Source organism: Lithobates pipiens, unplaced genomic scaffold, assembly GCF_037356315.1.
Source record: "Lithobates pipiens isolate NorthernLeopardFrog02 unplaced genomic scaffold, aLitPip1_a1.2 Scaffold_3, whole genome shotgun sequence".
Taxonomy (NCBI): domain Eukaryota; kingdom Metazoa; phylum Chordata; class Amphibia; order Anura; family Ranidae; genus Lithobates; species Lithobates pipiens.
Genome location: NW_027507790.1, coordinates 145,796,219 through 145,813,090, shown reverse-complemented (window position 1 = coordinate 145,813,090; position 16,872 = coordinate 145,796,219). Strand labels below are relative to the sequence as shown.

The window sequence follows — 16,872 nt, the reverse complement described above, 5'->3', positions numbered from 1 at the left end:
ATCAAATTGGTCTGCATGGCTGTCGCCCCAGAAGGAAGCCTCTTTTAAAGATGATGCACAAGAAAGCTTGCAAACAGTTTGCTGAAGACAAGCAGACTAAGGACAGGGATTACTGGAACCATGTCCTGTGGTCTTATGAGAAAAAGATAAACTTATTTGGTTCAGATGGTGTCAAGCATGTGTGGTGGCAAAAAGGTGAGGAGTACAAAGTGTGTCTTGCCTACAGTCAAGAATGGTGGTGGGAGTGTCATGGTCTGGGGCTGCATGAGTGCTGCCGGCACTGGAGAGCTACAGTTCATTGAGGGAACCATGAATGTCAACATGAGCTGTGACAAACTGAAGCTGAGCATGATCTCCTCCCTTCGGAGACTGGGGTGCAGGGCAGTATTCCAACATAATGACCCCAAACACACCTCCAAGATGACCACTGCCTTGCTAAAGAAGCTGAGGGTAAAGGTGATGGACTGGCCACGCATGTCTCCAGACCTAAACCCTACTGAATATTTGTGGGGCATTCTCAAACGGAAGGTGGAGGAGTACAAGGTCTCTAACATCCACCAACTCTGTGATGTCATCATGGAGGAGTGGAAGAGGACTCCAGGGGCAACCTGTGAAGCTCAAACCACTTTGATCTACAGGTAAGCCTAGATTAAGGCTTACCTGTAGGTCCAAGCAATATCTCCTAAACCTATATGGTTTAGGAGATATTTGCCCGAAAACGGGCACCGCTGTCTACGGCGCATGCGCCGTAGACAGCGGTGCGCAGCATTCTCAGCGACAGAGCTGCCGCGTGTGTCGGCTCCCGTGCGCATGCGCGGGAGTGACGTCATCGCGGCTTCGCCGAATGACAGCGGTGGAGCTGCGAGACCCCACCAACAAGATGGATGCGGTGGACTACAGGGGACAGCGGCGACTTCGCTGGCTCCTGTGTCAGGTAAGTGACACATAATGGACTACTATGCGATGCATAGTAGTCCATTATGCTTTACCTTTGCAGGGAATGAAAGAGGAAGTAAACTCATCAGGGTTTACTTCCTCTTTAAATTGTAGCAAAATGTAATTTCTTCAGTGTTGTCACAGGAAAAGATATAACAAAATATTTACAAAAATGGGAGGGGTGTACTCACTTCTGTGAGATACTGTATCTACCAAGGCAGTTTAATAATTTCTTGCAAACATTTTAAAATCAGAATTTTTTGCTAGAAATGACTTTAAACACCTAAACAATATACATTTTCAAAAAGCGGAAACCCTTTAGGCTGCATTTTCACCTGAGCGTTTTTAGCTCATAAAACGCTCGTAAAATGCCCCACAAAAACTCCTGAAAAATGCCCAGTAAGCAAAATCCCATTCATTTCAATGGCACCTGTTCACATCTGAGCATTTTGTCACCTTAAGAAAAATGCCTGAAAAACACCTCAAGTTCAAAAAAGTACATGAGCTTCTTTGGAGCAGATTACAGTAGTTTTTCTGCTTCTAATGCCGCGTACACATGACTGGACTTTCCGGCAGAAGGTCCGATGGTCTTCCCAATGGACTTTCTGCAGAGCTCCGACGGACATCCGAACTAATGGACTTGCCCACACACGGTTTGAATGTGATGATGCAAGATGGGACTAAAAAAGGAAGTTCAGTAGCCAGTAGCCAATAGCTTCCCTTGCATCGTATTTGGTCCGTCAGACCAGCATACAGACAAACAGTTTTCCGGATAGGAATTGAGTCCGTCAGACAGATTTGAAACATGTTCTATTTCTAGGTCCGTCTGATTTTTTTAAGGAAAAACGATCGGATTAGCCCACACATGATTGGAAAGTCCGATGGACTGATTCCGTCGGACCTAGTCTGACGGAAAGTCCGGTCGTGTGTAAGTGGCATTACATTGCTGACCTGTACAAAAAACACGGCAAAATTGTGGTAAAAAACACGCGACTTTAAAATGCCCACGTGTGAATGCAGCCTTAAAAACAAAATGGTGGCAATTTTTTTATGTCTAACAAAATTTGGTGAAATTTGGGCATGTTTTTTGTGGAAGCCATAATAAGGCTGTAATGGTAATAGGTTCACAATTTGGAAGTTCCAAGAGTACCCAGAGCATGAAATCAGAAGTAGCATGTAACAATTGGGATGCTTGATAGTATTTAGTCAGGCTAGGTACTCCCAAGCTACCCTGCAATCTATGAGCAAAAAGAGTACTCAAAAGAGTAGAATGGTGGATTTCAGGGTGTTTGTGGGCCCAAATAAAAGAGAGGATCCTGTTTGGGAGGAGGTGTAAACAAAAGAGAAGGGATCCTAACAAAGAGTCTGGAAAAAGAGGGCTTCTGGCAGGAATGTCATTTTAATGGTATTAATACAGCCTATATATGAAAGAGAGGGGAATTTCCATGACTGCATAAGGAAGGTCAAGGAGCACAATAAAATGTAGTAGTTAGCAGCAAAAAGGGAATTGTTTCAGTTTAACTCCTAAGTAATTCAAGGACGAAGTCACTCAGCGATATGAGAAACAAGGCTGGAGATACAATACCATATCGTTAGACAAGATAATACTTAAAGCCGTGGATTTAACAGGGTTAAATTGAAGACCTGAGATAGTAGTAAACTGTGCTAAGGTGCTTTGCAGGTTTGGAAGGGTGATAAGAGGATCTGTGAGGACTATGAGAGAACAGTCAGAAAATAGGTTTACTTTATAGTGCACTCCAGCATTAACAACTCCTATTATATTGGGGTTCTCTCTAGTGCTATAGTGCTCTATTTCTAAGTGCTATGACCAAGGGCTTCAGAGCAAGAAAAATAATAGGAGAAAGGGAGCATTCTTCACGTGTCCCTCTGAAAATCTGAAAGGGTTTGGAGTACAATTCAGCTTACTCACTGTAGCAGAGGGAGAGGAGTATAGGGTACAGCCCAGAAGGGAATCACCAAAACCCATCATTTCAGAACATGAAGTGACTTTACTGATGCGAACCATTCCTACTCGACTTTGAGGGATCGGTGTTTATTTCTTTTGAACCCTCACCTCTCCTCCCTGATCATCCTTACTGCCTAAAGACAAACTCCAAAAGGACATTCCATCCACATCTGAGCTTAGCAGAACAGTGTGTTCTCGCTTGCGTTTTTTGCACATTTTTCAAGCGTAAACGTGCGCCACACAAAGGGCAACCCATTCACTTGAATAAGCTACCCTACCTGAAACAATTGCCCCAAAGTAGCTCTAAAACATGTTTTTTCAGTGCGTGTTTTGGCACATTTGTAATGCATTTTGTCATGCTGCAAAACACACATATGCTAATTAGGCCGCATTTTCTGTCTGATTGCCGTGCATTCAAAAACACGCAGATGCAAATGCAGCCTAAATGGCACCATGAGCACGCTGCGCATTTGGGCATTGCCTTGCGTTTTTGAAATTCATGGCAAAGCATGCTTTTTCTGTGCTGGCTGCATGCTTTCAGAAAAGTGCAGATGCTAATGCTGCCTAAATGGCAATGCAAGCACATGTTTTTTCAAATGAGAATGCAGGCTAATTGTTAATGACACCACAATCGTGGTTAGTAGACGCCAAAATGTGCAATGTCCACAACCGAAAAGGTTCTTGAGCTACTTTGGAGCATTTATCGTGCAGGAAGACATCTACATACATGGCTGAAATAAATATATGTGGACTGTCTTATCTGCCAAAGGGTTTGTAAATCTGCCCAGCTAAATTTGTAATTTAATACAACTTTAACAAAGTGCAGAACCAGGAGGGTGACACCACTTTATTTGTTGAAGTATAGGGATATAGTGGTGTCACTTCTAGGCCTAAAGTGGAATGCTCTCAAGGAGTTATCAGAAACACCATAGTAAGTCATCCCTCTGTTCACTTCTCTTACTCCTCCTGTCAGTATGATCCCTGTTATCACTTATGCATGCAGCAGAGCCTGATTGGCTCCTGGTGATGCCCCTCCCTCTGCCCATGTGTGTGATGCTGTGCAAGGGATAAGGGAACTGATATCAAAACCGCTCAGAGATATTCATGCCAGTGACATATCAAATACATTTAATTATTGTAAAGGGATACACAACTGCATTAAATCATTTTTTATATATGCCTGGAATTTACTCCTTACCTTCACTCCACGATTTGTCACCTGACTTATGGACTTGAAGTCTGAAACAATAAATGCTACAAGATATGTGCTCATCTTCACACTGACATCAAAGTGGTCTTCTAGGATCCCGCCGTCCAGTTTCACTGTCTTCACCTGAATAAAGAAATGTTCCAGAATCTGGTGAGCCAGGAGAATGTGGATTATACATAAAGACAATTGTTGGGTGCCCCAAGCAATTGGTGTGGATAGCTCTGTGGATTTTACTGCTTATAATATGAGACCTATATACCCTTCAAAAAGTCCTTTTCCAAGTTTTTGAGGTGCAGATCCCTCTTTCAACAGATGTGGTTGTAGCACAGTGGCTAAGCAGTTAGCACCCCTGGCTAGCAGCACTAGGGTTGTTGGTTTGAATCCAAACCACAGCACTACATGCCTGGAGTTTGCATGTTCTCCCTGTGCCTGCGTGGGTTTCCTCCTACACTCCAAAGACATGCTGGTAGTTTAATTGGCTCCTGTCTAAATTAGCCCTAGTATGTGTGTGTATGTGTGTATCAATGTGAATTAGGGATCTTAGATTGTAAACTCCATGAGGGCAGGGACTGATGTGAATGTACAATATATGTAAAGTACTGTGTAAATTGACAGTGCTATATAAGTACCTGTAATAAATAAAATACTATGAAGAAAGCTGATCTTTCAAGTGTGGTATATGGAATCTGCTACTCCTTATATATACCTTTCCATTTCAGTATATAGAAAAAGTACTGTTCCGGGTCTATTCCACAACTTGTGACCTTAATTCAACAAGTAATAATACCTATACCAGACACATTATCGGATCATTATCGCATGATCAGCTTGTTAAAGGCCTTTGTTTCTTGCTTCTGATAATCATACCTCGGAACTTTTGAAAATTAGTGGACCTTCGAATGGAACATGGGCAGAGTAATCATGTTTCACTGAAAAGCTCTCCCTACCGCTCCGTTATCTGACAGGAGTAGTAACATTTGTCACTACTCCTGTCAGCCTAGAGTGGCTGGGGTAGAGGAAACTCCCAGAGGCCCAAAGATGTGGTAGGCAAGCTGATTATCTGGAGTCTCCAGGCTAAATCCAGAGAGTTTCCAGGTATGGTGATAATGAAGGCATTACACCACAGGAACTGACACAGCCTTTGATGTAATTTAGGAAGAAGTCTGCCACTTGGAAGTACCGGTCTAGAAAACCCAGAGTATCTGTCTGAGGTTCATGAGTAGCAACTCTTAAGAGAACCGATCAATAATCCTACCAGCATCACAAGCCAAAACCAGTGAGGATATCAAATACTTACCCAGCTTTTTCACAGCAACATGAGTCCATACAAAATTCCACTGAACTTCTCTGCATAAGCCCTCAGCGTATCACTGTGCCCTGCTCTGAAGTATTAGAAGAGGAAGCATGTTAATATGCTTGAGCCTCTACCCACTGCTTTTGGTTTCAGTATATGTCCTGGGATGCTGATTACTGTCTCACAAGCAATGCTTACCAAGGAAAGGACTGTAGTGTGGTTCTGCGTAACTGAAAACGCACTAAAAAATGCATAGGTGTGAACCAGGCCTTAGTCTCACTTTTGTCTCCTGTTTTGGACCTCTGCTATCAGTAGGAATCACTTCCGACAAGTTTTTCTAACACCAAGAGACAAATGGTGATAAGGGACAGACCTTCAGCTGATTGACAGCCTCAGCTCTGTTCCTGGGTTCTGTGTGAAGGGGGGTGTTTCCCTTCTCTCCAATCAGCTCTTAGAGCTCTCTTCACTGAGCTCTGCAGAGTGTACCTTCAGCTCTCTGCCCCTTTTTTTCTTAACTCTCCGACAAACTTTAAAATTGACAACTTTGAATGGATGTAAAGAAAGGGCTGCAGATAAACAGGTACAACTTGTAGGAGGATTTGTTTCATCTCTGTGTATCACCTAAGGTCAGTAACTTCACTGGTTAGATGGAAGGGTTTACAACCGCTTTAGTGTGTTTCCAGTGAACATTAAAGTTCATTGTACAAACTGATGTCCTCTCCTCAGGCCAGCCCCAAGGTGAAACTGCTCTTCAACCTACAAACATGGGAGCAAATGATGACAACGGTGGCATCTATTCAAAGAACGGTAACCAATAAATACAGTATAGATCTTTGCATGGCCCATACAGGACGTTCAGTTGTCTTTCACCATTTGACATAAAAGGTACTTACTATAGGCATATTGGACACAGCACTGTGTCTTGCTTCTCGCCGTATCGTTATGGAGAAGGTGGCTTTGAAGGCGGGCTCATCAAAACAAGGGAAAGCCATCCGTGCTGCTGTGGGCTCAAACTGGGTTGAAGCCATGACTCTGGAAGAAATGTTATACAGAACATATATTATAGTTGCTACATCTAATAGCATTAGAGGACTGGTTTACATTTCTGTGGCGATAAATTAGACCCAACCTGTGTATAATTCACTGCAGCCTAGGTATATTCTTAATTTGACAATCAAAACTGTATTGGATACGGGGCCAATGCTAATAAGGAGAACTAATACACAGATCTTTTTCCAATTTGGGCACAGCATGAAGGGTTAGAACCTCTGCAAGGTATGAAAGTGACACTAAACTGTGGTTGGAAAAAAGAGAATTTTACTGGAACATAAAAAGTACATTCTTTTGCTCTCGGCCTCCTCCAATATGCTTTTTTTGTTTCACGGTAATGCAGCTTCCTGTTAAAGGGTGGCTACATTTGTTCTCCACCCTCCGACTGTATGTAGGAACATAGCCACACTTTCTTACTTACTCCCAACATAGAATACTATGGACCAGGGGTAGGCAACCCCCGTCACTGGTGCCGCAAGCGGCAAGCCAAGCCTCTCTTGCTGGCACTCGACCCCCTCCCCGCCGGCAGGGCAGTGCAGGGAAGTGTCAGCGAGACACTAATTCATTCCAATTTCACAATTCCCCATGCCACACCTGCACTGAGGGGGAGAAAGATGGGAAACATTGATTGGTTATCTAACTTTGCTGTAGCTGCGATCGTCAGCTTTTGTGATGGGGAAGAGATTGGGTGCAGTTCTGCTGGGGGGGGTCCTGCTAGCCCCGCCCACCATCTGGAGGAAGGTGACTCATTTGGTTGCCACTACCAATCTCAGAAAGAAGGGATTTACCTGTGATTGAGAAAACCACAATCAGGTGGCAGTTTGTGGAATTACTGTTAAGCTTCTGGAAACTTTTATATTTATATATTTATTTACTTATGTGTTTGTGTGTATGTATCACTACTGACCTCTCAGCTCGGCATAATCTACTACTACCAACCTCTACATCACCTAATCCCAACCTCTGAACTTTGCGTCACTTACTACTGAACCCCTGCACTCTGTATCCCTTTAAGCCACAGCCAATATTCAGCACAATGAAAATCAAAACCAATTTTGCTGCAACGGGCCTGATCTTGCACAAAGGCCCACAGCTTTCAGAAAATGCTCCTGACCTGAGCTCATCATTGCATAGCCATTCGAAATGCTTGTACGTGACATCACATACAAGCATGTGGGCTGCATGTAATAGGTGGATCAGCGGGGATTAGTGTGCCAGTACAGGTAGATGTGTCTCATCTCTGCTTCCTTGCACCACTCTGCATATCATGCATATCATAGATGAGAAGAGGGTACAGCAGTGAAGCAGATGAGTAGGAGGGTACAGCGGTCAGGGAAAAGATGAGCGGGGGGGGGGGGTTTAGCAGTGAGACAAAAGAGCAGGAGTGTATGAAAGTGAAGCACATGTGTAGGGGGTACAGTAGTGGAAGAGATGAGAAGGGGGTTCAGCGGTGGGACAGAGGAGCAAAGGGGTTACAGCAGGGGTGCCCAACCTTTTGAAGAGCGAGGGCCACTTAAGTGAATTGGTAATTGGTCGCAGGCCACAATGAGCGGAGCGTGAGGATGACAGGTCCGTGTCCACAGGCACAGCCCACTCTAATCTATGGGCCCTCTGATCCAATCCAATTTGTCCAGACGGAAGGGGCAGATCCCTTTCTATTTTTTTTTTTTTTAAGGTAGGCGGGTGTAAACAGACACAAGTCCGTTTACATCTGCTGCTCCATAGAGGTGAATAATAAGTCCAATTGGGTCTGACCAATCATGTGAAAGGGGCCTAAGGCTGCTTTCACACTGATGCGCTGCTATTTGCCCAAAGAGTGAGTGCAGCACAGTGAACCTGTGGATCTTCTGTGGGTTAGCTGCACTTTGCCATAAACTTCTATTATATCCTGCAGGTGTGGCGCACTTTCTGAAGGGGCAACAAACCCGCAGGTAATAACAGAAGTCTATGGCTCAATGCAGGTAACCCGCAGAATTTAGTAGTAAACTTATCTTTAATAACCGTCTTCCATTCTGGTATCGCTGGCTGTTGCTGTCCCAGGCGGAGTGCATTTGGTATCACTCCGCCTGTGACAGGAGCGGGCACTATATAGGAAGCATTGGCTTATGTGGCTCTGCTCCGCAGCCACTTGCTTCCACTACCAGTGGCTTCATTCACAAAACTGCTGCTCTGGGATGGCTGGTCGGCAACCCATGATCTGGGCTTACCAACCTGCCATCTTAGAGCAGGAGGTCGAGGGCCACATCAGAGAATTCCGCAGGCCACTGGTTGGGCACCCCTGGGTTACAGTCATGGGGACAAATGAGCAGTTGGTTACAGTGGTAGGACAGAGTAGCAGGGGGGGGGGGGGGGGGGCAGTGATGAGCCAGATGAGAAGTGGGTTACACTGGTGGGGGAGAAGAGCAGGGGGTACAGTGGTGGGGCAGTTGTGCAGGGGGGTAAAGTGACAGCGCAGAGGAGAAAGGAGGTACATTGGTGGGACAGATGAGCAAGGTGTTACAGAGGTGGAGCAGAAGAGCGGGGGGTTACAGAGGCGAGACAGATGTGCAGGAGGTAAAGTGGTGGGACAGATGATTAAGGGAGTTACAATGGTGGGTGCGATGAGAAGGGGGTTCAGTGGTGGGACAGAAGAATGGTGGTACAGCAGTGGGGCAGATGTTCAGGGGGGTACAGCAGTGGGGCAGATGTTCAGGGGCGTACAGTGGTTGGGCAGAAGGTACAAAGGTGAGAGAGATGAGAAGGAGGTTCAGTGGTGAGACAGAAGAGTACAGTACAGTGATAGGGCAAGATAAGCAGGGGGTTACAGTGGTGGGACAGATGAGCAGGGGGTTCAGTGTTGTGCCAGATGAGAAGGGGGTTACAGTGGTGGAAAAGATTAGCGGGGGGGGGGGGGGTTCTGTGTTGGAGCAGATTTGAAAGGGAGGTGCATTAGTGGGACAGGTGAACAGGTGAGCAGGAGGTTACAGTGGTGGGGCAGAAGAGCAGGGGGTACAGAGGTGGCGCAGAAGAGCAGGGGGGTACAGAGGTGGGGAAGATGATCAGGGGGTTACAGTGGTGGGGAAGAGGAGAAAAGAGGGAAAAGTGGTGGGACAGATGAGCAGGGGGTTACAGTGATGGGGCTGAAGAGCGGGGGAGGAACAGTGGTGGGGCAGATGAGAAAGGAAGTTATAATGGTGAGGCAGATAGTAGATGGGTTCAGTGTTAGGACAGGTGACAAGGTGGTTCAGCGGTGAGATAGAAGAGTACTGGAGTACAGCGGATGAGCAGATGTGCAGGGAGTGGTGGGGCAGATAAGAAAGGGGGTACATTGTTGGGGCAGATGAGCAGGTGGGTTACAGTGGTGGGACAGAAGAGCAGGGTGGTACAGTGGTGGGGCAGATGTGCAGGGGGTTAAATTGGCGGGACAGATGAGCAGGGGGTGCAGAGGTGGGGCAGATCTGCAGGGTAGTACAGTGAGGGGACAGATGAGCAGTGGGGTACAGTGGGGGGGGGACAGACTTGCAGGGGGTACAGTGATCTGAGGTGTGAAGGTGCAGGAATTGGGACCAATCTGAGGACTTGAGATACAGGAATTGGGGCTGATCTAAGGCATGAAAGTGCAGGATGTTAATTAGTCACTATTACTCAAGTAGTTTACCGCATTTACTTTTCGCGATTGAGAGTGTGGAGTTAACAATTTTTTTTTATAAAATCGGCATGCTCAATTTCTTTGAAAACATTTTTCGGGACACTGTGCTCAAAAGGTTGTCTACCCCTGCTATGAACTATGGGATTTGTAGAGAGCACAGAGAGGTGCATGTGACTGCAACTAACGTGCAATGCACATTCCGAACGTATGGAAGTGAAAGCAAATGGAGAGGTTTGGGAGCTCATGAAGGATATTACAAGGAGCCAGAAAAACACTGTAAGACGCAGTTTGATAAAATATAGATTGCAGAGCCATTAAGTAGTGGGATGGTTTTGTTTTTTTGAAGAATAAAAATATAAAAATATAATTTAGTGTCATTTTAGTTGCTCTCTGTGCATTACCAGTAATGGAAGTAAGAAAAAAATCCCCAATGGAGACACAGAGCAACAAAAACTTGACAGAGGTTCTAACCTTTTACGACTCAAAATAAACGAAACAAAAAAAAATTGGGCTGGAGTTGCACTTTAAATGATATAAACTGTAGTTGGTTTTCGGTCCAATTTATATAATTTAAAGTGGAACTCCAAGCCAATTTTTTTGCCACAATCTGAATGATGAGTAAAGATTAATTTCTATGGGTAATTGTTCTATTTTATCTCTAGTTGCTGTGCTCATCTGTTTTGTAAATTAGCCCAGATTTATTTGTTAAAGAGACCCTGTCACAGACAAACACATTTTCAGCTGAAACCACAGAAAAATCAAGCATTAGATATTTGCAGCATTTTCCTTTCCATAAAATATTTTGAACTTTTTAGCAAATTTGACTTGTTCAGGAAGAGTCAATTTCCTAGCACAGCCAGAGTTTCCTCTCCTTCCTGCCATTCTATAACCCCCCTCCTCTTCAAATTTACAGACCGAAGTTTATCTTTTTGATCTAAAAGAACTAAATGATACAAAACATTTTTTTTTATTTCAGCGCTAAGCAATGTTGTGATAACCTTTGCCGGGTTTTATTTTTTTGACGGCTCTGAGCAGAGAACGACTCTGCATTATAGAATCGTGGAAATGCGGGATTAAGATCGTGAAGGGGATTAAATCAAAATCACGATTTTTTTTTAGAAGATGGTCGTTGAAATGAATGGTATGGTGACATGGTCTCTTTAAAATCGAACTGTCCTTTCCCCACGTTTTTTTAAACAATCTCCTTTATTTCCCAAAGTGTGCAGCCTAAGGAAATAGCTCCCATCTGTTATGAAAATCTACTACCAATATGCAGTTTTTGACTGTCTGTGAGAAGTAGGCATCCCCATCTACATCCCCATCTCTCATTGTCTGGCTTCTCCTTCTCTATGTGAAGGGCAAGATGGCAGCACAACATTGTAAACACTGTTTTTCAAGTTGACATATTGGACAGAGTTCAAGCACCAGTGAATTGTCTATAATCTTATTGTCAGCAGATTATGTAAAGGATTGCAAGGTAAAGAATTGCTTTTACACCTAAAAGCTCATGCACAGAGTTCAAAAAGAACATTTACCTGACTTCTCCGTCTGGAGTTTTGTAGGTACCTTTATAAAACCCATGGAAGCTTTCTGAAAGATAGCCTTTGTACTCAATGTACAAAGTATAGTTTTTCCCAGGATTCAAGGCATTGGTGGGTTGTAGTGCAATCTGCTCACTTGCAGGATGTTCCAGAAGTAGTACTTCTTGTTGTACCAGGCTACTTCCAACTTTGCTCCGTATGCCAGTCTTTGTAATTGTCAAGTGTTTGCTGTGCAGGATGATTGATTTGGTAGGCTGTGTGACGACGACGGTGATCATAGCCTGGCCATCGAAAGTGAGTGTGGTTAGATTTGGGTGTATAAGAAGGTCATAGTGCAGAGGAATGACATAATTAGGCAACCTAAGATTGTTCCATGGAAACACATCATTAGAACTGTCCATGTCCCCAGCACCGACTGCCACAGAGGACACTGAGTAAGCAGTCCATGTCAAATAGAAAAGTCCAGTGTAAAGCAGACTATTCATGGTTATACTGCCTGTCTGGTGACAATGGCTAGCTTGGATTCAGACAGCAATCCACTGTAAACCTAGAAATTTAGAAAAAAAAGGAGAAACAATAAAACAGAAATTACACAGACAGGAATAAAATCTATGACCTATAATCCTTATTTATTAATCATATATACTGTATGTTTATAGTGATATTCTGGGCTTCAGGATCATTGGCCTACCGAATTTGCAAAAGCAAAGTGTCTTTTATTTTTCTAAAACAAGCAAACAAAATGGCTTTTCTTCAGCATGCGAAAAAACAGTCCATAAACCCTGAATCAAAATAAACCTTTCTGTTTGCTGCCAGTAAAACTTTGCCCTTGACAGGGCTTTAAGTCCCCTCCTGCTTCAAGGAGTCCATAGAAAAGGTCACCAAAGCCAGCAGTGTCTCAGCAACGAACAGCATACAGATTTTCCTCACAAGCATGTATTGCTTCACCTCACACCTCATGGCCTGCTGCCAGTTTCCTGCCCTTTTCAGCCTCTCTCACAGGCAGCTAAACTCTTACAGGCCCAAGATACTCCTAATCAGGTTTGAAGGCCCAAGATACTCCTAATCAGGGTTGGCGGCTATTTCACATCCAAAAATCTCTCTAATGCCGCGTACACACGACCGGACTTTGAGGGACTAGGTCCGACGGTCTTTCCGACGGACTTTCGGCAGAGTTCCGACAGACTTTCCGAATGAATGGATTTGGCCACACACAATCACACCAACGTCTGACAGATTTGAATGTGATGACGTACGACAGGACTAGAATAAGGAAGTTCATAGCCAGTAGCCAATAGCTGCCCTAGCGTTGGATTTTGTCTGTCGGACTACCATACACACGAATGTATTTCTCGGTCCGACAGTTCCGGTGGGAAAATTTAAAACATGTTCTACTTCTAAAGTCTGCCGGATTTTTGGCAAGCAAAGGTCCGATGGAGCCCACACACGATCAAATTGTCCGACGGACTTGTTTCGTTGGACCTTTGCTGTCAAAAAGTCTGGTTGTGTGTACGTGGCATTAGTCTCTGAATTCTGGATCCCATATCAGGACTTACCAATTCTGAGAAAGATTATATATATACATATATATATTTACACACACACACACATACACACAGTTGTGCTCATAAGTTTACATACTCTGGCAGAATTTATGATTTCTTGGCTATTGTTCAGAGAATATGAATGATAACACAAAAACGCTTCTTTCACTCATGGTTAGTGTCTGGCTGAAGCCATTTACTATCAATCAACTGTGTTCACTCTTTTTAAATCCTAATCACAACAGAAACTACCCAAATGACCCTGATCAAAAGTTTACATACCCCAGTTCTTAATACTGTGTATTGCCCCCTTTAACATCAATGACAGCTTGAAGTCTTGTGTGGTATTTGTAGATGAGCCTCTTTATCTTTTCATATTGTAAAGCTGCCTATTTCTCTTGGCAAAAAGCCTCCAGTTCCTGTAAATTCTTGGGCTTTCTTATATGAACTGCATGTTTGAGATCTCCCCAGAGTGTCTCAATGATATTGTGGTCAGGAGACTGAGATGGCCACTCCAGAACCTTCACTTTATTCTGCTGTAGCCAATGACATGCCGACTTGGCCTTGTGTTTTGGATCATTGTCATGTTGGAATGTCCAAGTACGTCCCATGCGCAGATTCCTGGCTGATGAATGCAAATGTTACTCCAGTATTTTTTGATAACATACTGCTTTCATCTTGCCATCTATTTTGACCAAATTGCCTGTGTCTTTGTAGCTCACACATGCCCAAAACATCAGTGATCCACCTCCGTGTTTCACAGTAGGAATGGTGTACCTTTTATCATAGGCCTTGTTGACTCTTCTCCAAATGAAGCATTTATGGTTGTGGACAAAAAGCTAAATTTTGGTCTCATCACTCTAAATTACTTTGTGCCAGAAGGTTTGAGGCTTGTCTCTCTGCTGTTTGGCGTATTGTAAGCAGGATACTTTGTGGCATTTGCATAGTAATGGCTTTCTTCTGGCAACTCGACCATGCAGCCCATCTTTCTTCAAGTGCCTCCTTATTGTACATCTTGAAACAGCCACACCACATGTTTTCAGAGAGTCCTGTATTTCACCTGAAGTCATTTGTGGGTTTTTCTTTGCATCCTGAACAATTTTCCTGGCAGTTGTGGCTAAAATTTTAGTTGGTCTACCTGACCGTGGTTTGGTTTCAACAGAACCCCTCATTTTCCACTTGATTAGAGTTTGAACATTGCTGACTGGCATTCTCAATTCCTTGGATATCTTTTTAAATCCCTTTCCTGTTTTATACAGTTCAACTACCTTTTCCCGCAGATTCTTTGACAATTCTTTTGCTTGCCCCATGACTCAGAATCCAGAAACGTCAGTGCAGCACCGGATGAAAGATGCAAGGGTCTGTCAGGAGTCCAGAAACTCATTGACCTTTTATACACACACTAATTACAAGCAAACAGATCACAGGTGAGGATGGTTACCTTTAAAAGCCATTCAACCCCCTTTGTGTCAACTTGTGTGCATGTTATCAGGCCAAAATCACCAGGGTATGCAAACTTTTGATCAGGGTCATTTGGATAGTTTCTGTTGTAATTATGATTTAAAAAGGAGTAAACACAGTTTATTGATAATAAATGGCTTCAGCCAAACACTAACCATGAGTAAAAGAAAGTTTTCGTGTTGTTCATATTCTCTGAAAAATGGCCAATAAATAAATTCTGCCAGGGTATGTAAACTTATGAGCACAACTGTATATACTCAACATTTGCACAGACATTGCATGAATAACCTCTGTAATGTGTCCAATATTTTTTTCCTGTAATCTTCAGCTCCATCTAGTGGTCATAATGCACTACTTTCCTGAAATGCAGTAATCAGGAGAACACTGCATTATGGCCACCAGGTGGAGCTGACAATCATAAGAAATAAATGTATCAGACAGAATAGTTGGCCTAAATACAGAATGCATTATTTGTTTACATCTCTGGAAATACAGTGAAGCACACATACATCTCAGTACACTCCATACATGTCAGTATGTGCCTGAGAACTTGTGAATGTTAATGTATGAGGAGCAATGCCTCATTGGACATGTAGTCCTGGGCAGGAAGTGAGTGGTTCTAAAGGCAGAGTTTTTTTTTTTACCTTGCTATAAGACCTCTCTAGACTGGAGGTAATATAAGGCATTACAATTACCTTTAAAGTAAACTTTTACCAGTACTGTGCATTATATATAAAATGATCATATCCATGAAAAAAGTCTCAGCTTTTAGTACTACTTTAATATAAAAAAATATATATAATTTCTGACTCCTAGCTAAAATGCCCATATATCCTACTTATGGGTGTATTTATTATTATAATATATACAATATCTCACAAAAGGGAGTATAACCCTCACATGCTTGTAAATATTTTATTATATATTTTCATGTGACAACATTAAATTACACTTTGCTACAATGTATAGTAGTGAGTGTATAGCTTGTATAACCGTGTACATTTGCTGTCCCCTCCAAATAACTCAACACACAGCCATTAATGTCTAAACTGCTGGCAACAAAAGTAAGTACACCCCTAAGTGAAAATGTCCAAATTGGGCCCAAAGTGTCAATATATTGTGTGGCCACCATTATTTTCCAGCACAGCCTTAACCCTCTTGGGCATGGAGTTCACCAGAGCTTCACAGGTTGCCACTGGAGTCATCTTCCACTACTCCATGACGACATAACAGAGCTGGTGGATGTTAGAGACTTTGCGCTCCTCCACCTTCCATTTGAGCCCCACAGATGCTCAATAGGGTTTAGGTCTGGAGACAGACTTGGCTAGTCCATCACCTTTACCCTCAGCTTCTTTAGCAAGGCAGTAATCGTCTTGGAAGTGTGTTTGTAATGTTGGAATACTGCCCTTTGGCCCAGTCTCCAAAGGGAGGGGATCATGCTCTGCTTCAGTATGTCACAGTACATGTTGGCATTCATGGTTCCCTCGATAAACTGTAGCTCCCCAGTGCTGGAAGCATTCATGCAGCCCCAGACCATGACACTCCCACCACCATGCTTGACTGTAGGTCTTTGTAATCCTCACCTGGTTGCTGCCACACATGCTTGACACTATCTGAACCAAATAAATATATCTTGGTCTCATCAGACCACAAGACATGGTTCCAAAGACAACCTCTGGATATGACGCTGAGCACATGCTCTCAACTTCTTTGGTCGACCATGTCTGTTCTGAGTGGATCCTGTCCTGTTAAACCACAGTATGGTCTTGGCCACCGTGCTGCAGCTCAGTTTCAGGGTCTTGGCAATCTTCTTATAGCATAGGCCATCATTATGTAGCAAAAAAAATAATTTTTTTCAGATCCTCAGAGAGTTCTTTGTCATGAGGTGCCATGTTGAACTTCCAGTGACCAGTATGAGAGAGTAAGAGTGATAACACCAAATATAACACACCTGCTCCCCCATTCACACCTGAGACCTTGTAACACTAATGAGCCATGTGACACCAGGGGGGGGGGGGGGTCGCTAATTGGACCAATTTGGTTAGGGGTGTACTCACTTTTGTTGCCAGTGGTTTAGACATTAATGGCTGTATGTTGAGTTATTTTGTGGGGACAGCAAATTTACACTGTTATACAAGCTGTACACTCACTACTTTACATTGTAGCAATATATTATTACTTTCACTGTTTCGCGGTATAAATGAACCCCTTATAGTAGTGACTATTTGCTCTTTTGTACTAT

At 43.4% G+C, this 16,872-nt stretch overlaps 1 protein-coding gene across 3 annotated transcripts in view; it reads right to left on the bottom strand.

Annotated features, from left to right (window-relative positions):
* ERAP1 (endoplasmic reticulum aminopeptidase 1) overlaps positions 1-16,872 on the bottom strand; it is a 150,806-nt gene that overhangs the window by 54,392 nt on the left and 79,542 nt on the right. For all 3 annotated transcript variants that reach the window (XM_077462357.1, XM_077462359.1, XM_077462360.1), the window contains 3 exons: positions 11,620-12,172; positions 6,300-6,438; positions 4,101-4,235 (listed from right to left, as the gene is read on the bottom strand). In XM_077462357.1, coding sequence (XP_077318483.1) covers positions 4,101-4,235; positions 6,300-6,438; positions 11,620-12,110 — 765 coding nt within the window. In that variant the 5' untranslated portion in view covers positions 12,111-12,172. The remainder of the gene's footprint in view (positions 1-4,100; positions 4,236-6,299; positions 6,439-11,619; positions 12,173-16,872) is intronic.